The sequence below is a fragment of the Elephantulus edwardii genome, unplaced genomic scaffold (genome assembly GCF_000299155.1).
Source record: "Elephantulus edwardii isolate Elephantulus edwardi_28Jun2011 unplaced genomic scaffold, EleEdw1.0 scaffold00128, whole genome shotgun sequence".
NCBI classification, from domain to species: domain Eukaryota; kingdom Metazoa; phylum Chordata; class Mammalia; order Macroscelidea; family Macroscelididae; genus Elephantulus; species Elephantulus edwardii.
Genome location: NW_006399878.1, coordinates 2,857,076 through 2,877,268, shown reverse-complemented (window position 1 = coordinate 2,877,268; position 20,193 = coordinate 2,857,076). Strand labels below are relative to the sequence as shown.

At 38.9% G+C, this 20,193-nt stretch overlaps 1 protein-coding gene across 1 annotated transcript in view; it reads right to left on the bottom strand.

Moving 5' to 3' along the window:
• The window catches only part of MTMR7 (myotubularin related protein 7), a 219,195-nt gene that overhangs the window by 135,100 nt on the left and 63,902 nt on the right, over positions 1-20,193 (bottom strand). The window contains exons 2-3 of the mRNA XM_006893550.1: positions 3,953-4,075; positions 1,818-1,980 (exon numbers count right to left, since the gene is read on the bottom strand). Coding sequence (XP_006893612.1) covers positions 1,818-1,980; positions 3,953-4,075 — 286 coding nt within the window. The remainder of the gene's footprint in view (positions 1-1,817; positions 1,981-3,952; positions 4,076-20,193) is intronic.

The window sequence follows — 20,193 nt, the reverse complement described above, 5'->3', positions numbered from 1 at the left end:
ATAGGCTCTGGCTCAAATGCTATTTCATTAAATTCTTCTGTATCTGCCAATTCCTTTCGATACAATGACTCAGTATATTCCTTCCATCTTCTTTTGATACCTCCTGGATAATTTAACATTCTGCCTAACACATTCTTGATTGTAGCAACTCGAGGTTTGAATTTGTTCTTCAGTTCCTTGAGCTTAAGAAATGCTGAACGAGTTCAGCCCTTTTGATTTTCCAACTCTAGCTCCTCACACAGTACATAATAAATCTGATGACTCCAAGAAGAGAAATACAATGAGATAATTACAAAGAGATTCTACTTTTCAAATCAACTAAACATTCTTCCAATAATGTTTAAGAAGATTTGGTTTGGGGGAATCAATATATCCATACCCTGTATGTTCACAGCTGCTAACAAAATTCTAATTACAGTAATCTTAAAACATTTATGACTATCAAAATATCAGGAGACAGCAAACATCAAGGTTATTGGTACAGGTGGGTGGTGATATGTACAGACAGGGACTACAGAAAATTACATATAAAGCAATTTTTAGTTTTCATAGGTATCATTCAGGTGGTTTCATTATTAAACTATTATTATTGTTCTGCTGTTCTAGTTGAGAGCTTGTGCTGCCTTCCCAAAAGCACATGGTTCAGATCAACCAGCTGCTTCCCAGAAGAAAACTGGGCACTCTCATCTGGTGTGATTTTCTGCCGCTGAAAACTCATGGGGTCAGCAACAAGTCAGTTCTGACTCAACATCACATAATAATAAAATTATTCCAGGCAGTTGCTAATTAGATTCATGATGAACTCACATGTGCAGATTAGAACTACCCCAAAGTGTTTTCAAAAGGAGATCACCTGACCTTACTTCTTAGCTGCCTTTTTTTGGGTTCCAGCCACCAACATTTTAGTTAGTAGGCCAGTGCTTGACCATCTGTACCGTCCAGGAACTCCTATCACAATAATTTTAAAAGCCACAATGCCACCAAGTCAGAATTGACTTGTAGTTAACCTGCCAGTGGGTTTCTGAGGCTGCAAATCACATGGGAGGAGACTGCCCATCTTTCTCTTGAGGAACAGACGTTTATGGATTTGAACTGACAGAGAGGCATGGCAGGGAACCCCCCTGCAGACTATGTTATCAGAGCTCCCTATCATAGAATTGTTGTCCAGACCTCCAAATTTATGTAGTTCTTGTGTGTCATCAAGTCAGAACCAACTCATAACTGACCTTCCAGCAGGTTTTCAAAGACTGTAAACTGCACAGAAGGAGACTGTCCATCTTTCTCCTGTGAAGTAGCTGGTGGATTTGAACCACATGCCTTAGGTTGGCAGTGTGACTCCTTCCCACGAGGCCACCAGAGCTCTCTAGCATAATATTGCGTTGGTGTGTTGTGTTGTACCATAAAGTTGGAACCAACCCATAGCTGACCCTCCAGCGAGTTTTCAGAGGCAGTAAATCACACGGCAGGAGATTGTCCGTCCTTCTCCCACAGAGCAGCTGGTGGATTCAAACTGTGTGCCACTGGGATTGCAGCACCGTTTCTTATTAGAAAAGTAAACTTTAAGGTGATTTTTATCTAGAAAGGTAAGGCACTGTAACCCCCACCAAGGTAAAATGAATACTAAGATTGTATTAGAAAAGTACCAGAGAGAGACCTAAATGGCAAAGAACTCTATTAGGTAATCATTCGCATTTCTTGACCTCATCTGCGGACTACGGTAATGTGTATCACTTAAGCAATAGACTCATTTGTTGAACACTGTATGTGAAATGCACTATTTGTGAATTTCTTAAGGATGCTGGGCTCCTCCTCCCTACCTGGCCTTGCGAGGCGAATCAGAGAGATGTACACATCATGGCAATCTCTTTCCTGTGGTATGATGAGTTGTACTATCTGAAAATTCTTGCAGCGAATTAGCAGTGGACATCCAGTAGCAGTTGTTGCCTGCTTTTCAATGGTTGAAATCTGACTGTGAAGAATCTAGAATCAAAAGTTAGTAATGGTAAATTGAGTGTAAATAATACAACAAGGAGTAACAGACTTTTAAGTTTCCCAAGTAATAGTTCTCACAGGATAAACAGAGAAAATATTAAAGTTGATAAGAATTCACCTTACTTGGAACCACAAATAAAAACCCATGGAGGCAGTAGGCAAAATTTAAACAATATCTTGAATTGGATAAGTCTGCTTCAAAAGATCTCTTTTAAGTCTAAAAAAGCAAAGATGCTCACATGAGGACTAACTTACGTAAACCTTGCTCAAACCATGGTATTTTCCTATCCTCTCATATGCATAGGAAGAATGAATATGCATAAGGAAGACCAAAAACAATGGATGCCTTTGAATTATGATAGCATAGAACACTGGATATATCATGAAATGACATAAGAATAAACAGATCAGTCTGGGAAGAAGTACAGCTATCATTCTTCAGAAGGGAGGATCTTCTTTGTATCATGTACTCTGGAGATGTTATCAGGAGTTATGAATCCTTAGATAAGGATATGCTGCTTGATGAAATAGAGAGTCTGTCAAGGAAAGGAAGACTCTCATTGAGGTGAACTGATACAGTAAGTTGCAACACCAGACTCAAGCACAGACTTGATTGTGAGGATGCCACACGACAAGGTAGTTTTTAATTCTATCATATGAAGGGTAACCAATCCCACAGCACCTTACAATGATAAAAAAGCTGTTGGTGGTCTAGTAGGCTACAGATAAAATTTATTTGACCACAAACCATGCTGAAATAAATCTCCCTGACTTTCAGAGCAATCTCAATCCTCAAAGATGACAATAATTCATTGTTTCATTGATCTTGACATGCTGTAGCTGTTACCTCCTACTAAAGAGGTAACAATGTTTATGGGATATTAAAAAGTGAAAAATTGCAATTTTAGAATGCTGGTTCTAATATTCCATATTTCATTTTCTATATAAAATAAGCTATATGTAATGGTCTCATTATTAGCATTCTATCAGAAAAAAATGAGAAAACAGTAAAATTAGTTTAGCTTTTAGGAAAAATGAATTATAAATTCTAAAGTACATAGCAATGTCATCTAAAAGAATAAAAAGCAAGATAACAACACATGTACACCAATGTTCACTGCAGCACTGTATAAAAGAGCCAGAAGATAGAAATAGTGTCAACACCCATTACTATAAAATACTTTTTATAGCATAATGATACTGTTGGATGTCTACTTGTTATAGCTGTTACATAAAGCATTTGTGTCTTTTGGTTCTTTTTATTGCTATCTTTGACATTGTTTGCTGTAGACTTAATTATAAGCTCTCAAAATATGTATCCTAAACCTAATCCTTACACCTGTGGATATCATTCTATTTGGAATCCGACATTTCTTTCTTATGTTAGTGAAGCCATATCAGTGTAGGATGTGTCTTAAACCAAACACTTCTGAGACATAAAACAAATAAGGCATGGGAACAAAGGACACACAATGGAGGAGAACAGATGCCAGACTACAAGAAGATTGCCAGGAACAAGACTGAAGCTGAAAAGAGACAAAGATCTTCCTCTAGAGATGACAGAAAATCTCCTCCCTTGTGATTTACAATCTCTGAAAACTAGCTGGAGACTTAGCTATGAGTTGAGACTGACTTGACAGCAGTGAGAGTGAGAGCCTCTTAAATGGTGAGAAAATGCTTTTCTGTCCATTAAAGTCAGCCCTATGTATGTCTGTTATAGCATCACTAGAGAACTTAGATACTATTCAAATATTTAAACACTTTGTATAAAGAGACCAAGTAGAATAGACATCAAATAGAATAGACTGTGTAGTAAAGGTACAGGACACATTCCAATACCAGTTTCTGAACCCCAAAGAAGCAAAATTTCACCTATTCAATAGGGGGGGAATAAATAAAAGGATTAAAACTTTGTATTCCCAGTATAAGAAAAAATAAGTCAATAATAAGGAAAACATACCCAAGTTTCCTTCCTGGTGTCTGGTGAGTTTTCCACAAATATGACATGAGTAGCTGTCAAGTACAAAGTCCCCAGCGCTGCTTTTTTAGAAGATACTCGATCAACCAGACGAACATTTTCAACCTAGAGAAATGAGTTTTGAGGGACAGCGTTACAGAAACCTCAAGGAGCCATTCACAGAAATATGTCAAGAGCAAGGATATAATCTCATGTTAACTCCAAAATATAATTTTGAGGATTCCCTCAATAATGAAAATCAACTTGTATCCCTTTAAAGTCACTTAGATCTCAGAAGACAGTTCTATTGATAAAAAGTTCAAAAGTCAGCAATTTCTAAAAGTAACTCATTCCTGAACTGACTCACAGCTGACCCTCCACCAAGTTTCTAAGACGGTAAATCATAAGGGAGGAGATTGCCCAGCTCTCTCCAGCGGAGTTGCTGGTGAATGTAAACCAAAGAAAGGTACAGTCTTTTGGAGTTATCAGCACAGCTTCCTACAGGCTGTACCATAAAAGCCCCTTCTTTAAATGCACCATAGAAAATATTTAGAATTTGTTCTTTAAGAATATAATTTCTGAGCATACACCTGGTGACTGTTTCAGACATTCTTTAGTGGGGATGATTGTCTTTCTGGGCTCAGACATTAAAGATCTTGGCAGGCTGGAGAAGAGAGCCAAGCCTGGATCAGTAGTTCCTGAGATAACCCCAAAGTGCCAACCCCTCCCCCATGCTACCTCCTGCCTCCCCCCAACCAACCAATACACCTGCCCACAGGCAATGGAGGAGAGGGCTTTGCGAGAGTCTTTATCCTTCTCCACCCTGAAAACCTGTGGGCAGGGCATTTAAGGGGTTTTCTTGGGTTTCGGAGCCTTCTGGGGGCAGAGGGAGCTGACTGGAAGGGCAGCTGGGCACCCAATCTCTCTCTGGAGTAGCAGGATGTCCCTAATGTGGGCAGGAGGCCCCTCCTGACTCATATAGGACCATTCTGCCCACAGAACACAATGGGGTCTTCACTGGGTAGTGGTCAGGTGATGAGTCAGTGTACCACAGAACAGAACACTGCCTGGGTTTTGCCATCCTTAGTTGTTGCTCTGTATGACCCTGTTTTTGCAGCTAATGTCTCAGTTTATCTGTAAGGCCTGGGGACTTGGGAGTTGCACCAGGAGTGCTGTCAAGACCTGTCTCTCAGGCGTGAGGCTGATAATGAAAGTAAGGTGAACTGTAGGGATGGCAGACCAGCTTCCCTTTGGAACTGCTGTCCAGACCTGGCCTCAGGCTCAGGATGTTGAGGCTGGCTCTCTGGTCCATTGCTTGGAGTTGCCAGAGTCATCTGGGTAGGGTACATCATAACCACAGTGCCTGGCTTAGTTCTGGCAACAAAGGAGCGGTCTTTAGCCTCACCTTCGAGGATATCAACCGTGCAGTTTAAATAAAAAATAATGAAAAGCTACGGATTGCTATGTTGTTTTTGTTAATTGCCTTCGAGTAGAGCAAAACTCGAAGCGACCCTATGAACAAAAGGCCTGAAGCCTCTCTATATCTATCGATATTTATCAAAGTTGTTTAGGAACTGGATGCCACTCTTGCTTCCAGACCTGTCATAGAATGTTACTGGTTGAGTTGCTGCGATGCATAGCGACCCTATGTACAGCAGCTCCGAGCCCTTCCCTGTCCTGAGCCAGTCTCACTGATTCTGACACACCAATGCCCATCGCCCCAGTTACTGTATCAATCCATCTCATCCGGGATCTCCCTCTCCTGTGCTATCTGTCCACCCTTCTGAGCATGATATCCTTCTCCAAGGACCAATCTCTTCTGGCCATGTGTCCAAAGTAAATGAGGCAGAACTTCACCTGCTGGGTAAAAATACTTGTCTGTCAAATATTCTTCTAACAGTGAACAACCAAATTAAGACAGACTAGAAAGAAGGATTGGCCATCCACTTCTGAAATATAACTGGCTTCTGAAAACCCTATGTATAGCAGAGCACACTTAGACTAATAGATACAGGAACTGAAGCCGAACTCTCAAATTTGGATTTCTATAGGACCAAATAAATTTATTTTGGAAGAGGACATCATACTTGTTAAAACAAAGTATCAGGAAAAAAGAGGACAATGTTCCAAAAGATGAACTGAGACATTAGCTGCAAAAACAGGGTCATACAGAGCAACAACTAAGGATGGCAAAACCCAGGCAGTGTTCTGTTGTGGTACACTGGGAACTAAGCCGGATTCAACTCACTATCACCTAACCGGAACAATGTAGAATGTAGGATGATATTTTGAGGCCAAAACATTTATTAAGAAATGATGTCCCTACATAAGTGATGGAAGTTACATGTGCCACTTAGATTATTTTTTAAAAACTTAGTGGAATAGAACAAGGTACACAAATGGTGGCAGATTAGAATACTTAATGGAATTTTTCCATGTCTTTTTGTTAACTTTGGATGCTGCTGCAGGAAAATGACATTCCAAGACTTGGCAGCAGTTGTTACAGGCCCCATGTTGAAACCATAGCTGTCAAAAGCAATTCTGAAGATACTGAGGATACAGAGGCATATCAAGCAAAATGCTCCAACAAAATAATCTCTCAATCATGTTCACAATTTCAGAAATTAGTAATAAAATTAAAATTCAATTATCTGAGAACTTCTACAACAATACTAAGGTCTGCTCATGGACCACCTCACAACTTACATTAGTAAAACAAGGACATTCATAACTATGGCCCCAGCATCAGTTATCCTAGCTGGAAATAAATTCCCAGGTTTTTTGCATTAACTTGAAGACATACTGGCTCAATAATTCTGCCTCAGTATTTGGCTAACTTGAGTTCACACATTTAAAGAATAAACAAGATAGTAACTAGACCTCTCTTAAACTTAGACAGAGAAAACTCTAACATAATGTATTCCACACATAACTTGCTTCAAAGGCAGTCTCAGGATCCTAAGCAGCCATGGGACTTTAGGACAAGTATTCCATCAAGGAGCAGTAACTCCACCATTCATCGGGTCTGACTGAGACACACACAATACAGATAGCAAACGTCAGGAAAAGATTCATGGTGAACCAGTCCCCACAAGCTCAAAATGTTGTCCAGGTAAATGGAGACTCCTCTGTTTGGTCCAAGTTGACCAGTAAGTGAGGAACTCCAAAGGCCTATATTTACCATTTTTACACATCAGGTGTCATGTGACTCACCTGAGTTAAACACAACTTCACATCTTCCAGTTCAACAATCTTAAGAGTTCTGGGGAGCTCTGGTGGCCTAGTGGCAAGAAGCTGCACTGCAATCCCAGAGAAACACGGTTCGAATCCACCAGATGCTCTGCCGGAGAAGGAGGCGCAATATCCTCCTGTACCAGTTAGATCTGATTTGACGGTACACGCACACAAAATTTAAAAAATTTAAAAAAAAAGAGTTCTACAGTCCTTAATAGGTGACAGTTCAGATTTCCTTGTTTCTGGATTAGGTTGTTATCTCTCCAACTCTTGCTTACGTGGGCAGAATATTAGCCCTTAAGTCAAGCTGTGTGGTTTCTTCCTAAATCCTAGACACTAGCTAGGGACGAAGTGGGGCAAAGCTGATGAGCTCTTGAGAATATAGCTCCTTTCAAATAACTACTAGTATTTAGAGGCAAAGTTATTGCAATTCCATTTGCCTATCTTTAGAAACATCATGCTTAAGACAAACCAAACAGACCAATGTTGGTGCTCTAGACCAGACCCGTCTGCTTTGTAAAAACTAGACTGGGCCACTGTGTGGAGACTAGACCAGACCATTGTGTGGAGACCAGACTAGCCTGCTACCACCATGCTATCCTGTGCTAGGAGCACGAATACCACAAGTACTTGCCCTTGAACTCGGCTATCTATATCAAGTAGAGATCTCGGGATGTCTTAAGTACAAAGGGAAGAGGTGTGGAAGAGCCACAGCCCTGGAGGACAATAGTTATCCTGTTTGGCACCCTTGGCCCTGCAAGCCTCAGGCCAAGAGGGGAACATCAATATATAGGTTTTGACAAAACATTACCATACCCTGGGAGGCTGTAGAGTTACAAAAGTCTAACAACTAATAGGAAAAGACTTACATAATGTCAAGAAAGCAGCAGTCTACCTCAATGATTGTGAAAAAACAAAATAACCCTTCTCCTAAAAAGAAGATCCGATATCAGGAGTGGCATATACTTCCTAAACAACATGTCTCTGGAAACTCTATGAACTTTGATAAATGACAATAGTTATAGAAAGGCTTCAAGCCTTCTGTTCATAGGGTTGCTATGAGTTGTGCTCGACTTAAAGGCAATCAATAACAACAACAATGAATACCCCAGAGAGAGAGAACCAGAAGAAATATGTTAAGTGAACAGCTACAGAAGAAGATGCAAATGATGAAAGAAACAATGGAAGCCATTAAGAGAGCAAATACCCCAGAGACAGCGATCCAGAAAAACTATATTGATGAGGAGCAACTTGAAGAACCACGGGTGAAAAAACTGTAAAAGATGAAAGAAAGAATTGAAAATATAAATAAGATGAAAGAAAGAATTGAAAATATAAATAAAGAGGTACAAGAACTTAAAAAATCACAACATGACAGAGTAGAGCTAACATGTTGTTGTTGTTGTTGTTGTTATGTGCCATCGAGTCGCTTGCGACTCATAGCGACCCTATGTACAACAGCCCTAAACTCCACTCTGTCCTGTGCCAATCGCCCTGTCTCTGACACTCCCATCCCAATTATCCCAGTCACTGAATCAATCCACCTCACTGAGGGCCTTCCTCTCCTGCGCTGTCCCTCCACCCTCTCAAGCAAAAAAGCATGAAACTGCAATTCAGAATATTAAGACTGAAATGACAGAAATGTCCAACATGATGGTAGGATGAAAAAGCAGAATGGATGAGATGGAACAGCGAGACAGTGAGATGGAACACAAGAACTTCACTGGAAACATGCTAAAAGGAAAATCAGAGCTGAGACATAAAGAATATGAAGAAAATATTAGAAACATGTGGGAGGACATCAAAAGGAACAACGTACATATGATTGGATTTCCAGAACACAGGAGCTGACAAAGTCACTGAGAATATTGTGGAAGAAGTACGAGCGGAAAACTTCCCAGGCATTTTCAAGAATGAGGAAATCCACATTCAAGAAGCACAGCAAACACCAAACAGACTTGACCTAAAAAAGAAAAACATCAAGACATATGATAGACAAATTCCCCAAATTAAAAGATAAGGATAGAACACTAAAAGCAGAACTAGAAAAACAAAGAATCTACAAAAGGGAAACAATTAGATGAAGTACTTATTTCTCAGCAAAAATCATGCAAGCTAGAAGACAATGGGATGGCATATACAGAAAATTGAAAGATAACAATTGCCAACCAAGGATCCTTAACCCAGCAAAGCTCTCCATCAAAGATGAAGGAGAAATTAGATCCTTTGCAGAGAATAAGAAACTTAAGGAAGTTGTGAAAACCAAAACTACAAGATAGTCCTTCATGCAGAAACAACAAAGGAAAATAGGTGGACCATAGTAACCAGAAACAACAGAAAAAGAAACACAGCAAAATGGAGATGGCAAAACCTGGCCTGACAACAATCACACTTAATGTGAATAAACTAAATGAGCCAATTAAGAGGAAAATAGTAAGAGAATGGATAAACAAAACAAAAAAAACCCCTACCAAAGTCCATAAATATGCTGTCTAAAATAGATGCATCTAAGAAATGGAGAAAAAGACAGACAATAAATTAAAGGCTGGAAAAAAAAATACACGAAGCTAATGGCAACCACAAAAAACCAGGAATGGCAATGCTAATTAATGATAAATTAGACTTCACAATGAAAATCACCATAAAAGATAAAGAAGGGCATTATATCTGACTAAAAGCACAATAAATCAAGAAGACATAATGTTAGTCAACATTTATGCACCAAGATAGACCTGCAAAATACATAAAACAATAGTTAGCAGAATTAAAGAAAGAAGTAGACAGCAGCACCACAATGGCAGGAAGTTTAACACACCACAATCACCAAAGGATAGGTGAACTCAAAAGAAACTTAACAAAGATGCAGAAGATCTAAACTATACAATCTGCCAACTTGACCTTGTGGATGTATTCAGTGTACTGCACCCAACTAAAACTCAATTTACTTTCTTCTCAAGTGTACATGGTACATTTTCCAGAATCCATCATATACTAGAACAGAAAACAGCCTCAACAAACTAAAAAACACTGAAATAATACAAAGCATCTTCTCAGACCACAATGTCATAAAACTAGAAATTAACCACAGGGGGATCAAGCTTACAAAAACATCCACATGGAAGCTAAATAACTCTCTGCTAGAACATGAATGGGTTATAGAAGAAATAAATGGAAAAGTTCCTTGAAACAAATGAAAATGAAAATACAACATACCAAAACCTGTGGGATACAGCTAAGGCAGTCCTCAGGGGCCAGTTCATAACAACAGGCACGCACATAAAAAAGGAAGAAAGAAGAAAAATTTAAGATCTAACTAAACACTTCAACTGAATAGAAAAAAAACAACAATTTAATCCTATAGCCTCTAGAAGAAAGGAAATTAAAAGGACAAGAGTTGAAATCAATGGGATAGAAAACAGAAAGATAACTGAAACCATCAATATGAAGGAGCTAGATTTTTGAAAGGGTCAATAAAATTGACAAACCACTGGCAAATTTAACAAAGAAAAAAAGAGAAGACACATATAACTCAATTAAGAAATGATAAGAGGTGATGTCACAACAGAACCAGATGAAATTAATCTATAATATCAAAATACTATGAAAAGATATACTCTGATAAATTTGAAAATGGGAAAGTTCCTTGAAACTCATGCCCTACCCAGATTGACAAGTACAGATATAGAACACTTCAACAGACCCATCACAAAAGAAGAAATTGAACAAATCATAAAAAGACTTTCCCGTAAGCAAAGTCCTCAAGCAGAAGACTTCACAGCTGAATTCTATCAAACATGCAAAGAGGACCTATCACCAATTCTACATAAATTATTTTTAAAAATTGAAAAAGAAGGAACATTCTCAGAGTCATTCTATAAAGCAAGATAACCTTAATACCAAAACTAGACAAAGATATTACCAATAAAGAATACTATAGAATACTATCTCTAATTAACATAGATATAAAAATCTTTAACAAAATCCTAGCCAATAGAATCCAAAGCATATTAAAAAAAATCATGATGACTAAGTGGGATTCATAACAGGTATGCAACAATGGTTTAACATAAGAAAAACAATCAATGTAATTCACAATATTAACAAAGCAAATAAGTAGAACCACATGATCTTAACAATTGATGCAGAAAAGGCATTTGACAAAATCCAACACCCCTCTGATAAAGACATTCAGCAAAAGTGGAATAGAAGGGAATTTCCTCAACATAGTGAAAAGCATATATGCAAAACCAAGAGCCAATATCATTCTCAATGGACAAAGACTAAAAGAATTTTCTTTGCAAACAGGGACCAGATAAGGATGCCCACTGTCATCACTTCTATTCACTGTGGTATTGGAAGTGCCTGCTTGGGCAATACAACAAGAGAAGGAAATAAAAGGCATCTATGATTGGCAAAGAGATGGTTAAACGATCACTATATGCAGATGATATGATGGTGTATACAGAAAACCCCAAGGTTTTCTAACAGAAAAACTGTTAAGAGTTAGTAGGCCAATTTAGTAGAGTGGCAAGATATAAGATAAATATCCAAAAATCAGTGGGATTCCTCTACAGTAATAAAGAGAATTCAGAAAAGGAAGCCAAGACAGTAATACCATTTAAAAAAGAAAATCACAAATTGAGACATTTGGGAGTGTTCATATCTAGAGATTCAAAAGACCTATACAAAGTAAACTACAGAGCATTTCTGCAAGACACAATAAAAAAACCTAAAGAAATGGAAAAATGTGCCCTGTTCATGGATAGGAAGACTCAATATTGTGATAATGACAATCTACCAAAAGCAATCTAGATCAGTGCAATCGCAATACAGATACCAAATTCATTTTTCAAGGAGATCAAAAGGGAAATTGTTAGGTTTATTTGGAGAAGCAAGAGACCCTCTGAATAAGCAAAGCACTTCTGAGAAACAAAAACGAGTGGGAGGCATAGAACTCTGTGACCTCAAAACTTAACTACTACACAATGGTAGTAACCAAACAGCATGGTACTGATACAATGGTAGGCATATAGACCAATGGAACAGAATTGAGAGCCCGGGAATCCACCCAGTTATCTATGGTGAACTGATATTTGAAAAGGAAATAAAACCTATAAAATGGGGAAATGACAACTTCTTCAACAAATGGTACTGGCAAAACTGGACTGCTACCTGCAGAAAGTTGAAACAGAATCCACATCTCACACCATACACAAAAATCAACTCAATGTGGATCAGAGACCTGGGAGTAAAACCCAAAACCATACAACTCATAAGAGACAAACTGGGATCGAGCCTAGATAGATAGCCTCGTCTGTGGTACTGCGAAATACAGCCATAAATGCACAATCTGGAAAGGATAAAATTGTTGAGCAGGACCTTCTAAAGATTAAATCCCTGTGTGCATCAAAAACATTTTTCAACAGAGAATGAAAAAGAAAACCTACTGACTGGGAAAAAACATTTTACAGTACTATTTCAGACCAGAGTCTTATATTAAAAGTTTACAGAATTTTACACGGCCTCCAGAAAAAGACTGATAACCCAATTACAAAACGGCAAAATACATAGAAAGACTTTTCAGAGAGGAAATTATTCAGATGGCAAACAACAAATGAAAAAATGCTCAAAATCGCTGGTAGTAAGAGAGATGTAAATTAAAACCACAATGAGATACCATCTTACTCCAGTAGTGGTAGCAAAGTTTAACACTACAGCAAGTAATAAATGTTGGAGAGAATGTGGACAGATTTTGTTGTTGTTAGGTGCAATCAAGTCAAGTTCAACTCATAGCAATCCTATGAACAAAAGATCTAAACCTAGTCCTGTCTTGCACCATCCTCATATTTCCTGACACACAAGAGCCCATTACAGCAGTCACTGTGTCAGTCCACCTGGTTAAGGCTCTTCCTCTCCTTTGCTGACCCTACACCCTGCCCAACATCATGTCCTTCTCAAAAGAACAGCACCTTGTTGCAATATGTCCAAAGTACATGAGGCAAAGCTTCACCATTCTTGCCTCTAAAGAACACTCTCTAAGACATACCTATTCATTTTCTTGGCCATCCATGGGATGTTCAGTGCTCTTCTCCAACACCAAAGCTCAAAGGCATCAATTCTTTTTCCTGTCATCTTTATTCATTGTGGTCCAGGTCTCAGACACATAGCTAGCAATTGGAAAGCCTAGGGCCTGAATCAGACACACCTCAGTCCTGCAACTGACATCACTATTCTTCAATAATTTGTAAAGGTCCCTAATTGTAGATTTCCCCAGTGCAATGTGTTTCCTTTATTTCCTGACTGCTTACACCAAGGGTGTTAATTGTAGATCGAAGCAAGATGAAACTGTGGACCGTTTCAGTCTCCTCTCCATGCATCATGACAGTGCCTAATGGTCCAGTGGTTAAGAAACTTTGTTTACTTGATATTGAGACACAATCCGTACTGAAGGCTACATTCATTCATCTTCTGCAATAAGTGCTTCAAGTCCTCCTCATTTTCAGGAAGCAAGGTTGTGTCATCTGCATAATGCACGTTATTAATGAGTCAGTCTCCCTCAATCCTGATGCCATATCCCTCCTCATAGAGTCCAGCCTCTTGGATAATTTGCTCAGCAAATAGACTGAACAGGCATAGAGATAGAATACATCCCTGATGCACTCTCTTCCCAATTTCAAAACATGCAGTGCTCCCCTGCTCCATTCACACAACAGCCTCCTGATCCAGGTATAAGTTCCTCATGAATATAATCAAGTGCTCTGGGATTCCCATTCTTCTCAATGTTATCCATAACTTCTTATGATCCTGAAAAAGTAGAGATTCTACTTTTGTTAGAATTGACACTGTAGCCAAGAGAAGCAAAAAGACAGTCTGACCAGTCAAACTCCATGCCAGAGCAGCAAAAGGCTTGTTAATAGCTTTTCAAAAATGTATGGAATGGCTTACACATTTAAGAAAGAAAACTGTTAGTGTTGCCAAGATGTAGCTTCTGCACTTATGATACTAACAAGTAACTGTATGTAAAGATTTATGGAAAATATATTTTAAAGGATTGGGAAAAGGAGGTGAGGATCATTGTAGGAAGATTTGTTTAGCTTGCTTCTGAAGAAGTATCATCAATTCTAGGAAATTTTCTCCCTCAGATTTTAAACAGGTCTTTAAAATAATTGTGAAACACGTAAATAATGCTGAAAAATGTAGAAATATAGAGTGAAGAAGAGAAAACTGTTCCTAGTCCCCTAATCCAAATATAAACACAGTAAATTTTATTAAATATACCCAATTTTATGAGGGTTTTTTTTTTTTTATTTATGTAGTTAAGTGCCAGTGAAAATAATCCCCAGGGATAGGGTGGATAAATCTAATTTTAGTTTGAAGTCATTTGCTTTATTGCAGTACCAACCCTTCCTTTCCCCAAGTCTTCAGGAAAATCATCTATATACCATATGGCTTGATGGCTTGAGGATATGTAATAAAGTAGACCAAAAATAACCTACAGCCATTGAGGCAATTCCTACTCACAGTTACCCTTCACCAGACTTCCAAGGCTGTAAATCTTTACAAGAGGAGACTGCTCATCTTTCTGTCAAGGAGAAGCAAGTGGATTCAAGCCTTTGGTATTTTGATTAACAGTCTGTTAAGTGAATGTTGTTGTTATGTGCAACCAAGTCAGTCACAGTTTATTCTCCAGCAGGTTTTCAGAGGTTGTAAATCACACAAGAAGACTACCTATATTTATCCCAAAGAATAACTAGCTAGCTGATAGATTTATCTTTGGGTTGCCAATAAAACTCCCAACTACTAGGTCACCTAATTCTCTAAAGCTGTGTCACTGAACAGATGGAAATGTGGATGATGAGACTCTAAGGAATTCAGTGGGTGAGGAAGATTATCATTTCAGTGGGAAAAAGTGACCTTGAGAATGCAGACTTCCATATCAGAAATCCCAGGGAAAGCTTTGTACTTCTATAGAGAATAGAATGAGGATGTTAAAAATATTTCTACCAACATTTCACAGATAAGAGCAATCTCATTTACAATTAGTGTATGTATGTTAATAGCAACCCTTCACTAGACTTTCAAGGCTGTAAATCTTTACAAGAGGAGACTGCTTATCTTTCTCTCAAGGAGATACTAGAGAATTCAAGCCATTAAACTTCTGCTTAATAGTCTGATACAATGTTGTTGTTATGTGCCATCAAGTGGGAACCAACTCATAGATAACCCTCCAATAGGTTTGAAGAGGCTGTAAATCACACAGAGATTATAATAATAATCAATGATACAAGTACTAAGAAATCCTTTTAGAACAGCTATGATATGCCATGGCATAGCCAATTTCATTTAATCCCCATAATAAGCCTGCTAATTAGGACCTTTTGGAAACTGAAATTTAGAAACCCAATTATTGAGTCCATTTTCAGCTCACAACAACCCTTTGTGTTTCAGAGCACAACTGTTTTCAACGGCTAATTTTCTATAAGTAGATTAGTAGGCCATTCTTCTGAGGTGACTCTGGGCAGACTAAAACTCCAACTTTTAGATCAGCAGTCGAGCTTAGACTGTGTCTGCCAGGGACACATTTACTCAAGCCATGCAAGCAAGGCTTGTTGAGCTGAGCTCATGTTGGTCTTAACTCCAAACCCAAACTCTTCTTTGTACATCATGGGCCAGGGCTCTCATGAATGTTATTGAGGTCCTTCTAGTCCTGTGAAAACCTAATTAATTTGCTTAGGATAATCAATGAACAATTATTATAATCAAATTTATATATGAAATTAATATTTGAAACTAAAATACCTTAAAGTCGCACTGTGCAACTGCAATCCTATAAAGATCAGTAGGCAAAACAAAGTCCACAAAGATAATGTTCTACAGCATATTCTAGTGAATAACGACTGAGGTTTTTGAAAGCTTTAGAGAATCCTTGTAAGATGCAAATACTGGTCTCTCTGTCTGGAACAAGGAAAGGGAAGAAAAACAAAGTTTTACTAAAACTATTACTCCAAAGGGCTAATGTACCTCCTCATGTTCCTCTATTATTCATAGGGTTTAACATTCAGAAGAATGAAAATCCCAAAACACTTAATTGTGCTCATGCAAAACCTATACCTAGATCAAGAAGTTATTGTTCAAACAGAGCAAGTGAACATTTCATGGTTTAAAATTAGGAAAGATGTGCATCAGTATTGTATCCCCTTTCCACATCTATTCAATTTGCATGCTGAGCAAATAATTTGAAAAGCTGAACTCAATGGAGAAGAATGTGTCATCTGGATCAGAGGAAGAATCAATAACCTGCACTGTGCAGATGACACAACCTTGCCTGCTGGAAATGATGAAGACTTGAAACTCTTGCTCCAGAAAATCAAAGACATCAAGAAGATCTTAAGAAGAAGAAAACAGAAATTGTTGGCAACATCATGAAAGATGTAGAAAAGACAAACTGTCAACAAGTTCACCTTACTTGGATCCACAATCAACACCTTTGGTACCAGCAGTCAAGAGATCAGCAGAGTATTGTATTAGCAAAGTCTTCAGTCAGGGATCTCTCTAAATTTCCAAGAACAATTATATCAGTTTTAAGTCTAAGGTGCACCTGGTTCACACCATGATCTTTTCAATAATTTCTGAGAGCTGGACACTTAATAAGGATGACAGAAGAACTGATGCCTTTGAGTTGTAGAAGACCACAAAAAGGAAAAAGAAAAATTTCATGAAAAAAGGACAGCCAGAGTTCTCCTTGAATGCAAAGATGGCAAAGCTTTACCTAACATATTTTGGACTTGTTGTTAGGAAAAAGTATTCTTTAGAAAGGAACGTCATGCTTGGAAAGGTGGAGAGTCAGCAAAAGAGAGGAAGACCTTCAACAAAACAGATTGACATAGTGACTGCAGCAATGGGCTCCAGTGTATCAGAGATTGTGAGAACAGCACAGATAGGACAGGATGGGTTTAGATCTGTTTTTCACAGGGTCCTTATGAGTTGTATTTGATTCGATGGCACCTAATAACAATGTATGAAGCACTCAAACCTCAACTTCCACCACCTTGAGGTCAAGCAATAGGTGGTACCTCGTTGCCATCACTGACCCTTCTCAGAGGTTATAAAAGAAGGTCATTGATAAAGAAGAATGAAATGTGGAACAAAATACAAAAAAAATTAAAAAGTTCTGCCTTATTGTTCTGAGAAAAACTGGTGGAATTCCAAAGACTATGACCTTTTGTCACCCTTTGAACCTGTGACAAAACTGACTCACAAGTCACAATTTCAGCCAAATAATAGGCAGTTCTATCACGTGATCATGCTAATGTGAAACCTATACTTGGACCAAGACGCAGTCATCAGAACAGAGCAGGGTAACACTCCATGGTTCAAAATTGCGAAGGGCGTACACCAGGGATGTGTCCTGTCTCCATACCTTTCAACCTGTATGCAGAGCAGATTATCCGAGAGGCTGGGCTCTATGAGGAGAAGAGTAGCGTCAGGATTGGTGGAAGATCTATTAACAATCTGCGTTATGCAGATGACACAACCCTGCTTGCTGAAACTGAGGAGGACCTCATGCACTTGCTGCAGAAGGTCAAGGACTGCAGCCTTCAGTATGGACTGAGGCTCAATGTCAAGAAGACAAAGATTCTCACCACTGGACCAATTGGTAGCATCAGGGTGGATGGCGAAGAGATTGAGATTGTTCACAGCTTCAGTTTGCTCGGCTCCACGGTCAACACTCTTGGCACCAGCAGCCAGGAAATCAAAAAACGTATTGTGATGGGAAAGTCTGCTGTTAGGGACCTCTCTAACGTACTCAAGAGCAACGGTGTCTCTCTGGAGACTAAGGTGTGCCTGATACAGCCCACGGTCTTTGTTATTACTTGTTATACATCAGAGAGTTGGATGATGACTAGGGAGGATAGAAGGAAAATTGATGCCTTTGAGCTGTGGTGCTGGAAAAGAGTACTGAATGTACCATGGACTGCCAAGAAAACAAACAGAGTCATTCTGGAGAGCGTTAAACCAGGCTACTCCTTAGAGTCAAGGATTCTGAGACTTTGTCTGACATACTTTGGTCATGTTGTAAGGAGGGACAGGTCCTTGGAGAGAGACATCGTGCTTGGGAGGGTAGAGGGACAGCACAAGAGGGGAAGACCCTCTATGAGGTGGATTGATTCAGTGACTGGGGTAATCGGGATGGGTGTGTCAGAGGCAATGCAATTGGCACAGGATAGAGCAGGGTTTAGGGCTGTTGTACATAGGGTTGTTATGAGTTGCAAACGACTCAATGGCACATAACAACAACAACAACACCATGTGATCAATGACACCAGGGAGGGGCTCACTCATTAGAATAAGCAGTCACATGAGGGAACTCTGGTGCCTTGGTGGTAGGGAAGTATGCTGCCAACTCAAAACACCAAAATTTGAATCTACCAGCTGCTCCACTGAAGACAGATGGAGACTCTCCTCCCATGCAATTTACTGCCTCTGATACTCACTGGAGGATTTGCTATGAGTTGGTTTCAACTCAATATTCGGTATTCAACAACAATATACGGTCACAAGAGTAGCATTTGACCAAGGATAAAATCCTGAAGACTGGAAGGGTTAAGACAAAAAGACCAGTGGAAATCAGAACTACATAAAGGAAGGAGGGGAAATATGATTACATTATGCATATTGTAATTAATGTTCTAAAACAAAATGTGTAAGAATGATTGAATAAAATGAATAAAAACAAACATGGTTTGTAAACTTTCACTCAAATCATAACAAAACCCAAAAATCATATTCATAGATTATACTATTTTTTGTAAAAATTTCAAATAGAAATTTTGGAAGTATGATACAGGAACCCAAATGTACTTTAATAGTAAATTTGCAAAAGTAAAGTTTTAGATTACCCAGAACTAACACAAAATTAAAAATATTAAACATCCAATTACACTCAACACAATGCCCATGTGTAGATACCATGTTAGAGTCTGAGAAGAACAAAAGGGTGAATCCATTTGAGTCCTTGCCAATCTCAAGACTCCCACAGACTCAATGGATAAGGCTGAGATCAATTTATTGTATTTTTCTTTCCTAACCCTCTTCTGTTGGTGTTATATTCAGAAAAGCAGGTCTAATTAACTTTTCCAGATTAAGGAACAAAAACTTCAGTCAAAACATTAAATCTCACCATCACACTGTCAGGTCTGTAAAGGGAAGTGCTGATTGGAGAACACAAGTTTGTTCTGGTTTTTCCCTCTTGCTTGGGAATCAGATTGTTGTAGACCATTGAGTGGGAACTGACCCATAGCTGATCCTCCAGAGGCAGTAAATCACATGGGAGTTGACTGTCCATCTTTCTCCCGCAGAGCAGTTATGGCCTCAAATCTGTGCTTTTGTGTTGGTAGGGCAATTCCTTACCATTAAGCCACCATGTATGTCCCGCAGAGAGAGCCTCATTTTGGCAATCCTCAACCACGCCCCTTCCATTTTCATCTAATAGATTTAGGCATTTACTTTTCACCCCACAAGTAAAATGATGGACTAATGGTATTTGGGGCTCAATAATCATCTCAGACTCTGGATAAGTAAAGCAGCTCTCCAGGATACACTCACTCACTTATGGAGGTCAAGTCAGAGCCAACTCAAAGCTGACCCTCCCGCAGGGTGTCTGAGGCTGTAAGGAGCATGCTGCCCTCCTTTCTCCCATGGAGTTGCTGGTAGATTACAACTGTCAGAGAAGCACCACCTTTGGGTTAGCTGCACAACTCCCTACAGACTATGCTACAGGATAAGGAATTTTAAGTTCATAGTGTGGTTACTGGATTGATCTCCTAATGCTATGTAACACTACAAACCTGGTGGTTTAAAATTGACAAAACTTTATTCTCTCACAGTTCCAGAGTCTAGAAATCCAGTATTAACAGGGTTAGCAAGCTCATCCTCTCCCTGAAAGTTCTAGGTGGGAGACTCTTCCTGCTAGATTCTTCTAGCTTCTGGTGGTCTCGGGCTTTCTTTGG